This window comes from Marmota flaviventris, chromosome 19 (assembly GCF_047511675.1).
Source record: "Marmota flaviventris isolate mMarFla1 chromosome 19, mMarFla1.hap1, whole genome shotgun sequence".
NCBI classification, from domain to species: domain Eukaryota; kingdom Metazoa; phylum Chordata; class Mammalia; order Rodentia; family Sciuridae; genus Marmota; species Marmota flaviventris.
The window spans coordinates 14,789,626-14,801,846 of record NC_092516.1 but is presented as its reverse complement, the minus strand read 5'-3'; the positions used below and the strand labels follow the sequence as shown (position 1 = coordinate 14,801,846).

Genomic DNA, 12,221 nt, shown 5'->3' with positions numbered 1-12,221 from the left:
TGTCATTTTGTTTTTTCTCATTTTTTAATTTGAATTAGGTTTTCCTTTGATTGGCTATTCTTCTTGTGTAGTGCCTCCCTTTTCTCGTTTTCACTTTCACTTTTAATTTTTTCTTCATGAAATGTTTTATACTGCAGGCTTTCTAGTTGTGAATTCTTTTAACTTTTATAATGGAAAGTTTCATTTCATTGTCAATTCTGTAGCTTAATTTTTCTGGGTATAGTATTCTTGGTAGGCATCCATTTTCTTTCAGAACTTGATATGTATTAGTCCAAGATCTTTAGCTTTTAGAGTGGAGAAATCAGCTGAGATCTGCATTAGTGTCCCTCTAAATATGACCTGTAGTTTTCTTCTGGCAGCATTTAAAATTCTATTCTTATTCTGTATGTTAGGCATTTTCATAATAATGTAGGTCTGTTGTAATTTTGTGTATTTGGGGTCTTGTAAGCCTCCTGTATTTGATTTTACATTTCATCTCAAGGTTTGGGAAATTTTCTGATATTATGTCATTGAAAAGACTGTGTATTCCTCTGGTTTCTATCTCCAAGACTTCACCTATGTATTAGTCAGCTTTCTTTGCTGCTACAACTGAAAGACCCAACCAGAACAACTCTAGAGGAAGAAAATTTATTTGAGGGCTCACAGTTTCCTTGGGGCTTGAGGTGAGGCAGAACATCATGACGGGACAGTGTGACAGAGGGAAGCAGCTTGCATCGTGATCAGAAAGCAGAGACTCCACTCTCTCTAGATACAAATATATACCCAAAGCCACATCCCAATGCCCACCTCCTCCAGCTACATCCTAGTACTTCAGTTACCACTCAGTTAATCCTCACTATTTAGGGAGAGACAAATAATAACAACAAACAATACTAACAATGTATGGCATTAAACCAAGTAGTTTCTGCTATGACATACACAGTGTTAATTTTTACAATAAACAGAAATGATGTGATCAGTTACTGCCCACAGTAAAAACAGTAAGTTTGTAAAAGGGTTTACAATTTTTAATGGTGAATAGGGAAAGAACAGTAGTGATGTAGGATGTGATTGATTATGATGGAAGAGGGTAGAAAATAGAAGTAAAAAAATTAAAAGGAAGAGTGAAAAAACAATAGAGATTGGCTGACAGCAGAAGAGAGAAAGAAGGGAAACAGATAAGTGAGATAAAAAAATAAATAATACAAAACAAAACTGAAATATACTAATCGAACATCCTAGTTGATCAATCACAGTTCTTCTTCTGTGAAGTGTCTATTCAGTTCCTTTGCCCATTTATTGTTTGTTTGTGTGTGTGTGTTAAGTTTTTTGAGTTCTTTATATATCTGGAGATTAATGCTCAATCTGAACTGCAGGTGGAAAAGATTTTCTCCCATTCTGTAGGCTTCCTCTTTATGTTCTTGATTGTTTCCTTTGCTCTGAGTCTTTTTAGTTTGATACCACCCCATTTACTGCATAAATATTTCATCAGGGATATTGATTTACAGTTTTTCTTTATTACCATACCCTTGTTTTGTTCTTGTACCAGAGCAATGCAGACCTTATTGAATAAGATTAAAAGTATTCACTTCTTTTCAATTTTGAGGAGTTTGAGGAAGACTGGTGTTCATTCCTCTTTAAATGGATAGTATAACTGGCCAATGATGCCATCTGATCTTTAGTTGTGTGTTGGTCGATGTGACCAAAATACCTATCTAGAACAGGTATTTTTTAGTTGAGGAAAAGTTTATTTTGGACTCCCAGTTTCAGAGATTCAGTCTGTAGTCAGCTGACTCCATTGCTCTAGGCCCAAGATTAGGCACAACATGGCAGAAGGGTGTGGCCAAGGGAAAGCTGCTCTGCTTGCAGAGGAAGGGCCACAGGGAAGATGAACGCTTTCAGGGCAAGCCCCTAGTAACCTACCTTCTTCAGCCACATCCCATCTGCCCACGATTACCACCCAGTAGTCCCTTCAATCTAGTATGGACTGATTAGGTTGCAATTCTCACAATCCAATCATTTCACTTCCAAACACTCTTGCATCCACAGAGGAGCTTTTGGGGGGGACACCTCATACCCCAAAATAACAGTTACCTTCCACTATTATTATTTTAAAATCCAGATGGAAAGCTGAACATCACTCCATAACAGGGCTGCTTCTAATTGGGAGAATTTTGATTACTGATTCAATCCTTAACAGTTATAGTTTATTGAGACTTTATATTTCTTCATTGGTTAAGTCTTGGTAACTTGTGCATTACTAGAAATTTGTCCGATTTATATAGTTTATCTTATCATTTTTTGATGTACAATTTTTCAGAGTACTCTAGTATAATCCTTTTATTTTGTAAGATTAGAAGTAATGTCCTTCCATTTCTGATTATTGAGTCTTCTTCTTTTTTTCCTTTTTAAAATATGTGTCTCAAATTTCTTGATCTTTAAAAAAAATCTTTGGTTTTGTTGACCTTTTTCCTCTTGTTTTCCTAGTCTTTTTGGTTCTCTCTACTTCAACCTTTATTATTTCCTTCCTTATGCTGGCTTAGGGCTTAGTTTGTTCTTCTAATTACTTTATTTGTAAGGTTAGGTTTGCTGATTTAGGGGTTTCCTCTTTTTTAAATTTAAGCATTAAATTAGAACTGCCTTGGCTACATGCCACAAGTTTTGATATCACATGTCTTTATTTTCACTTAAGAAGTTTTTTCCCTTACAATTTTGTCTTTTACCCTATGATTACGGGTGTGCTGTTTATTTTTATTACATGTGTAAATTTTCTGAATTTCTCAATGTTATTGATTTCTAGTTTCATTCCATTGTGGACACAAAAGATACTTGATATGATTTCAATTTATCTTTAAGACTTTTTTGTGGCACAACACTTAGTTTATATTGAGTAACACTCCTCATGCACATGAGAAAATACATCTGTCCTGCTGTGGTTGATTGGACATTTCTGCATATGTCTGTTAGGAACATTTGGTCTGTCTGCTGTTCATACATCTACTACTAAAAGTGGGACTATTATTGAAAGTCTCCTACTATTACTGTGGAGTTACTTTTCCTTTCGGTCTATCAGTGTTTACTTGATATATATTCTGATATCAAGAATGACATTTATGATTATTATATTTTCCCCCTTTAATCACTATCTAATGTTCTTTATAACAGTTTTGAGTTAAAGTCTACTCTAGTATTAGTAAAGTAGATCTGTTCTCTGTGGTTCTGTTCACATGTGCCATCTTTTTACTTGTAGCTTTCACGTGTTCTGAACTCTAAAGTCAATCTGTGGACAGCATATTTGGCTTCTGTTTTTTATGCAGCCTGCCAATATGTGTCTTTTAATTGGAAAACATTTTTTTGTATTGGATTGAATCCAGGGATACTTTACCACTGAGCTACATCCCTAGTCCTTTTAACTTTTTAAATTTTGATACAGAGACTAAGTTGCTGAGACTGGCCTAGAACTTGAGATCCTCGTGACTCAGCTTCCAAGTCACAGGGATTACAGGTGTGCACTACTGCATTTGGCTTAAATGGAAATTTTAATACATTTACATTTATAGTAATTCTAATAAAGAATAATAATTTCTATTTTGTTGCATGTCTTAATTTTTCTCTATCCTTATATTCTTCTTTACTGCTTTTCTCCTGATATGTTTTGATTCCCTTTTCATTTCTTTTTGTGTATCCTTTATAGATGTTTTATTTCTGTTTACCAAGGGTATTACATATAATATCCTGTATTTTAAACTGATACTAAATTAACTTCAATCACATATAGAAACAAAAATTCTACTCCTTCACAGTTCTGTCCCTTCTCCTTGCTCCTGACATACAAACTACCCCTTCACATACTGCAGGTCCACTAACCCTTTCTCTCTCATTTTGAATGACAGTTTTGCTGGACAGAATTCCTGGCTGATACATTTAAAAGTATTTTTCAGCATGTTAAATTCATCCCACTGACTTTTGACCTGAAGGACTTTTGCTGCAAAATCTGTTAATTTTATTGAGAACCTTTTGTTTGTGATGAGGCAATTTACTCTTGCCATTTTGAAAATTCTCTGTGTGGGTCTTTTTAAACTTGTTCTACTTGGAGTTTATTTAGCTTCTTGTGTTAGTATCTCAATATACACCCAGTATATCTTCTGATCTTTTGATGAAAATTAGGTATTTTCAAAAGCAACCACTCTCCCAGCCTTTGCTGACTACATCCATGCAGGCAAATAACTTCACTAATTAGACCAAAATTAAGGCTTCAATTGTTCTCAGACCTTTCTGGATATGTTCTTCTTGAAAGGCACCTCCATCACACACTCCACCACCAATTTCCCAGTATTGGCTGCCTCTAAATATCTTAATTCCCCTCTAAGTCTCACCTTTGCTCCTTTGTAGAGCCTTAAATGTTCTACTGTATTCTGCTGCTAACATCTCCCAGCAGTTACATGTCACAAGTCTGCCTTGCCAGGTGGGGTGGGGCAAGAATGAGCAAAAGCGCCACACAAGTTTTTTAGTGTCTTTTTAAAAATTGGGTAGGACCCTTGACTGGCCTCTAGAACGTCTGTAAAATCGTTCTTAGTCTGCTGTTGTTTACCTAGTATTTTTGTAGTGGGATGAATACACAGAGCTTCCTAGTCCACCATTTTTTTGTGTGTGAAAAAAAATTGCCTGATTTTAAATTAAGACAAGTCCAAGGTACTCAAAGAATAAACAAAGAGAAATATTTAACTGGATAATCTTATTACTGATGTATGTTTGAAGCATAGTTTTTAAATTTTTTATATGAGTAATATAATGCAGTAAAAAAGAATTACATTATGAATCAGAGAAATTCATTTTCTTTCTCTTCTATTCCCTGTTCTCTTCTGAACAACTATTTGATTTTCGATTAATAAGCACTCATCTATAGTGCTCTTGTAATGAGAGAGGAAAGGGGATATATGATTTATTGACAGTTTTTATGCCACCCAGTCTGATGTATTGGTTGTAAAGTCAGGATAGTGGTATAAGTAACATCCAGTATTTCCAAAAGCAATTTCATTTCTCACAATAAAACCTAAAGGGAAAAAAAGAACAAATCCTTTATGGATATGTTCTTTATAGATATATTCTTCTTGAAAGGCACCCCCACCATACACTCCACCACCAATTTACCAGTATTGGCTGCCTCTAAACTGCACAGGTTATATAATTACCTAAAGTAATGTTGTAAATAAAAGCAATGGTTGAAATAAATAAAAATAAAGTATCTGGCAGGAAATAACCTATCTTGGAAGAGGATACAGTTGTTTCCTACAGAAATGATTTAACCTAGCAAGTGGTTGAGATAGTAGCCTCTAGCTAGGCAGCCTGAACATTCATTCCCTGCTCTAATATGTACTAGATACATGATTTGGGACAACTTACTGAATATTTTCAAACCTCAATGTCTTCCACTTTAGCAAATGTGGTTATCAAAATTTAGATCATTCAGGTATTTAGAAAAGCTCTTGCCAAAAGCATGTATTCAATACTTGCTTGAAAGATGATTCCTGCCTCAGATTTGGCTGCCTTCGTGAGATTGGCTACTATCAAAAAACAAATAATCAAGTACCTGAATATTCCAGTTGAGTCCTTTCTTGTAAAGTAATACAAGCTGGTCTTCATTTACTAGCAGTCTTTTTATTTTTAAAGAGCCTTACCTTGTACTTCTTTAAGTTTTTGTTTCTTATCCGTTAGAATGATCTCAAGATTTTTTTTAAAATTCTCAGTTAAATTAGAACTTCCAGAAACTGAGAAAGGCACAATGGTTTCACCATATTGTCCTAAATCCATTTCCCTGGCAGGCTCATCCAGTGTTGGTGGAACAGTCGTTCTTCTCATCTGAAGATACATGAAACCCACAAGTGCCCCGATTTGAAGCAATAATATTTTCCAGTTGCGCCGATTGAATCCTACCCGCTTTAAGAGCATGGCATGGAACTGCTGCTTGTGAAGAGCCAACTGTAGAGGAGAGAAAGGTGGCATTACAGAGATCACGGACCAGCATGGAATGTTTCAAATCTTAGGATAAGAGATGTACACACTTTGTATACACACATACCTGGGGAGAAGGTGAATGTTGTTAGTAGACTACTTAACAAGTAAAATTTACTATCTGTATAATGTGTTCATTAAAAGGACTGGCTTGGCTCTAACCTAATAATAACAAAAGTCTCAAAAGGATGATTTTATCTATCATTAATGTATTATTAACATTCTCTTGCACAGAACAATACATCTATCTTTCTTCATATTAAATCATATCTTCATTTTGTAAAGGAAACATTCAGAGGCAATGTGCATGTGCATACATAATAGGTTTCTATTATCTGGTTTTAATTTATGTGATCAACAGGATTGTGGCAAGTTAGGAAAAAGAGGAGAAGTTTATTTTGAAATTGCAATATGCTCAATATGTTTTCTCCAACCTCTAATTTTAAAATAATGAGGGCAATCATTAATATTTTAAAAATGTGCATAAATATACAGCTTTCTCCAGACTTTGGGGGCAATACATAGTTGATTGTGTATGTTTTCAGATTGACAATGGAACCCCTTGTTTCAAATGTAGAGACTTAATTTGAAAATGTCAAAAAGTTAAAAGAAAAACATATTAAGCATATTACATGACTATATAACCAATGGTCTAGAAACATGCTTATCCTATTTCCCTCAATATTTGAATACCCCATGAATGATACAAAGTGAGAAAACATCCCTAATTAATCAACCAATATATTCCGAATAAAATGAGCAGCTTTGAGGCCATCTCTGACTAGAAATAAGTCAAGAAGGAGAATCCCCTCACATTGTGTTCATGGTAGGAAAAAAATGACTTCTAGCTTTTAAAAGACTGTTTATTAAGATATATTCCTAGAACTAAAAATGTGTCGAGGAATCAACTACTTTTCTAGACTGATCTGCCAAATTGTCATTCATCTGCATGTTTCAAGAGGGGGAAATAGGGAAGAGTGCCAGAGGAGTAGAAATGTACAAGTGGGGAAAGGAGGAAATGACAATTCCTAAGTACCCAATTCATGTCAAACATTGTACAGTTCACAATTAGTATTTTTAACTCATTGAAATAGTCTCAGACAGAATGAAATTGAAGCTCAGAAGTACTAAATGTCTTTGCCAAGGACAAACGGCCTGTAAATGATAGAGCGGGAGTATAGTTCTGTCTAGCTCAAAATTCCACACTTTCAGTTGGGTATGATGGCACATGACTATAACCCCAGTGGCTCAGGAGGCTTAGGCAGGAGGACAACAAGGCCAGCCTCAGCAACTTGGCGAGGCCCTAAGCAACTTAGTGAGACTCTGTCTCAAAATAATTTTTTTTAAAAAAGGGCTGGAATGTGGCTCAGTGGTTATGTGTGTTCCTGAGTTCAATTCCTGGTACAAAAAAAAAAATTCCACACTCCCTTGCATTACCCGCTTTGCTTCACAACTGGCTCATAAGCCCCACAGTGAAGACATGCCTAATAAGCAACTTGGATAAATGTATTCTCTTCCTCAGAACCCCTCATCAAAAATAAAAAACAAAAAATTGGAAGGAAGAGAAATTAGGAGACCAAGATAAATGCTAGGCACTTCAGTGAGAATTCCCACACTGGTGAAGGAATATGATGAATTGGAAATAGATCTTAGGCAGTAACAATGCAGTCCAATGCATAAATTTAAATGTCTTCTATGTGTGTGAATAGGGATATAAAAAACAAATTTTAACAGGACCCTTTTTCAACTCAGAATGAACTAACAGTTATGAAAACTGACATAAGAAATATCCTAAGGAATAACAATGGTGAAAATAAAATCTGATTTTTGCCTATAGTATTTTATATTTGAAGTAGAAAAATTAATAGGATTGCTTTACAAATTGTTCCCTACATTATTGGGCTTTCTAAACTATAAATTCTAAACTCAAGATCCTGAGTTAAAATATTTTAATGAAGTGTACTTCTTTTATTCTGTCATTATATTCTTAGTGAAGATGCTTACCCCAGTATTAAATGATGTATCAGAATTTTTATTCGTGTCAGGTACAGATCTTTCAGAATTTCTGGATGCATTCACATTCTGATTGTTTTCATTTGTATTTGTGGTTGGTTCGGAAGACATCTGGAGAGCCTCCTCATTCACTTTGTAGTTTGCCAGATTACTGACCCTACACACACACACACACACACACACACACACACACACACAAATAGATAAGAAATTATAATAATTTTAGCTATAACAGTGGTTCCCAAATACCCAATCCATCAAAGATTTTCACAAATTGAAGCAAACATTTTTTAATGATGATTATGCAATGTTAACATCAATGACAGTAAAATTTACTTTTCTTTTTTTGTGCATGTGTGTGTGCGTGCGTGCATATGTGTTGCTGGAGAATGAACTCAGGGCCTCAGGCATCTTGGGCAAGTCCTTTGACCACTGAGATACACTCCCCCCACCCCCCAATAGATAAAATAAACAACTTCGTCAAGTAAAAGATCTAAGACATTATCCTTTTGTTTTGAGAAGACAGTGGTTGTTAAATCTATATTCTAAGAAATAACAATAATATTTACAGATTTTATTTTTTATTATATTTTAATCTTATATTAGTGCCATAGATTTATTTTCTCAATTTCCTAGTCCAGGCAATCTAATTATCTGGGTTAGTTTATCCAGCAAGTGAGCACATGGTTAATTTGTCCTCTGTGGGTTTACAACTCCATGGAAGAAACTGACAGGTATAATCAAACAGGGTAGTAGAATTCATAGTATAATAGGAGATTAAGTTACCCATAGTAATTGATAGCATTAAAGACTTACATGGGCTTTTTATTTGGATGTTTGTCTCTAACCTCCTTACTCCGTGTGTATCACATATTTATATACTTGTAGGAAGTTTTGCTCTGCCCTTTTTCATTATTATTACTTACTTGAAGAAAACTTCTTCCAAGGTAGTCATAGAAATACCAAAGCCAGCGATGCCCAGCTCTGTCTTTCTTTGTTCTATTTCCAAAAACAGGTCTTCAAAACTAGAAGAAATAGAAGCAAAGAAAGAGCTAGCAGTAAAACAGATTATTCTACTTATATATTTTCTGTTCTTGGCAGTGGAAAAAAATACAGCTTATTTCTTAATGAAATGGTAGTTTCCATGCCCCACTAACAAACCATAAAAATGTGGAACATGTGAAGAAAACAAAACAAAACAAAAACACTAGCAAGTTGCTGTATCAAACTGCTTCCTGAATTTCTGGTAAAATTATCAATTGACATTTTATATATTAATGTTCACTGGTAGTTAAGATTTAATTTATTTAATGTAGGGCATTATTCCCATGAAACACACTAAATCAAGATATGTAGATAAAATTTTGGGACTGGGAGAAAACTGTCCACTCACATAACCAGGGGAAGTATATAACATTGGGTAGTTATAATGTGATGGTATAAAGCTTCTGAAAAATAGTTTTTCTGAGATTTCTTAGGATTTTATGTTTAGATGTTTAATCATTCCAAAAATCCTTCAGTTTATGAACCCAACCACATGAGGACAGAAAATTCTCCATTGTGGAAGTTTCTGTCAAAATTTTCTCTATATTTTGAGCCAAAATTAGATTCTATTCCCTCTATTTCATGATTAGAATGAAAAGTTTCTGTATATTATTTTCTACATGTCTCAAGATTAACAAGTGTACATACACATACATCAGTATAGCAGTGTACAATAAACCCAAGAAAGATTTTGTGATCCTTTCACTTTTTAGTTCAATCATTATTATAATGAGAAACTTTTATGTTTCTATGTATATAGGTTAAACAGCAAACTCCAAACTGGAGAGAACAGGAAAAAAACCCACAAAATTTACAACAAATTAGTCAATCATTATTATTGCCATAGCCATTCTCCTGATTAAAACATAATAAATGCAGACAACACAGATAATATAAATGTGTAAATAAAATAAAAAATAATCCTACCACCCAGAGAAGACACTACCATTAAAAATTTGGTATACTTATTTTATCTTTTTTTACTTTATGTTCACATTTTACACATTGGAATCATATATTAAAGAATTATGCACCCAAATTTAACAATATGGATATTTTCCTAAAATGTTGAAAACTGTTCATACTCCATCCATATCAATGTTGTATAATTTCATTATAATAATGAGATGTATAATGTCATTTACTAATTCAGCAAACAATCATGGACAAATTGTCTTAGTGAGAAATCAGAAGCTAATTGAAAGGCTCCTATACTTTAGGAGAATGTGAAGCCAAACTTATCAAAACTGGTGAAGCAATTCAGAACACCATGCTGAATGTACCTCCAGAAGTGTGCTCCCATATTTGAGGAATATAAACATCAAGAAACTCAATGAATTCCAAGTAAGATGAACTCAAAGAGATATACAAATAGACATGTAAAATCATATGGTCAAAAATCAAGAAATAGAAGACACTAGAGTATGGACTCTCCACGTTCATGGGTAGACAGAATTAATATTATTAAAATGGCCATATTACTGAAAGTTAAAAGCAGATTCAATGAAATGCCCATAAAAATACCAAATTACATTTTAAATAGTCCTAAAATTCATGTGAAAGAACAAAATACCCAGAATAACCAAAGTAATTCTGAGCAATAAGAGAAATGGTACAGCCATCATATACCTGATTTCAAAATATATTGCCAAGCCATAGTAACTAAAATGGCATGGTACTGGTATAAAAACAGATATTTAGAACAATTGGAATATAATCAAAGACAGAGAGACCAACCCACACAGATACAGTCATTTGATGCTTAACAAAGGTGCCTCAAACGTACACTGAGGAAAAGACTTTTTAACAAATGGTACTGGGAAAACTGGACACACATATGGAGAAGAATAAAAACAGACCCCTCCCTATCTCTCACCCTGCAGTAAAGTCAACTAAAAATGAATCAAAAGCCTAGGAATTAGACCTGAAACTTTGCAAGTGCTAGAAGAAAATATAGATGCAGGCAATAATTTCATCAGTAGGACTCCAATAGTCCAGAAAATACCAAGAATCAATAAATGAAATAATATCAAATTAAAAAGCTTCTGCACAGAAAAAGAAACAACACTATGAAGAGAGAGCACGCAACAAGATGGGAGAAAATCTTTTCCAGCTACTCCTCCGACAGAGGACACCCATAACAAATAACACAAAAAACAACTGGACAAATGAATTAAACAGACTTCTCAAATGACTAATAAATATGTGAAAAAATACTCAGCATCTTAGCCATCAGGGAAGTAGAAATCAAAACAACACTAATATTTCATCTCACCCTACTTAACATGATAGTCATCAAAAATACAAATAACAATAAATGCTGATGAGAATGCAAAGAAAAAGGAAAAGTTATACACTGGTGGGACTGTAAATTAGTACAGTCACTGTGGAAATAATTATCAAGGTTTCTCAAAAGACTAGGAATGGAACCACCAGAAAATTCAGGTGTACCACTCCTTCATATTTATCCAAAAAGAAAAATGTCAATGCACTAGAGTCTACAGGCACATATGAATATTCCTATTTACAGCATCACCATTCACAAGAGCCAAGTTATAGAAGCAGAAAGTCAAGGATCATATGATTTCTTTCTTATGTGGAAACTAGAAGACAAAAGAACAAAAGGGAATCTCCTGAAAATAGAAGGGAGACAGGTAGGGTAGAGGAAGGGGACCGGGGGAGGGAGGGAGAGGCAAGGCAAGGGGATGTACTGAGGAATAAAACTGATTAAATTATGTGCATGTGTACATTATGCCACAATGAAACCCACTATTCTGAATAATTATGTGCCAATAATTTTTAAAAGACAAGGAGAGAATCTTGAAAGCAGTGAGAAACAATTTATCACATACAAGGAATCCTCAATAAGATTATCAGTAGATTTCTCACAGAAATCATTAAAAACCAGAAGGCCATTAATGGACCAATGTTTTCAAAATGTTAAAAGAAAAAAAGTCAACCAAGAATCCTGTATCTGGCAAAACTTTCTTTCCAAAGTGAAGAAAAATTAAAACATTCTCAGGAAAACAAAGGCTGAGGAAGTTCATTAATGCTAGACCTGCCTTATGAGATATGCTCAAGACAATTCTGCTAGGTGAAATGGAAAAATACTACAGAGAACTCAGAGACATATGGAAAAAAACATTTATACAGATAAATATGAACAACTGTGA

General features: G+C 34.3%; 1 protein-coding gene across 1 annotated transcript in view; it reads right to left on the bottom strand.

The window, feature by feature from the left end:
* The window catches only part of LOC114096940 (phospholipid-transporting ATPase ABCA3-like), a 136,170-nt gene that overhangs the window by 48,371 nt on the left and 75,578 nt on the right, over positions 1–12,221 (bottom strand). Inside the window, exons 16-18 of the mRNA XM_027940651.2 lie at positions 8,931–9,029; positions 7,996–8,161; positions 5,658–5,958 (exon numbers count right to left, since the gene is read on the bottom strand). Of these exons, the coding sequence (XP_027796452.2) occupies positions 5,658–5,958; positions 7,996–8,161; positions 8,931–9,029 (566 nt within the window). The remainder of the gene's footprint in view (positions 1–5,657; positions 5,959–7,995; positions 8,162–8,930; positions 9,030–12,221) is intronic.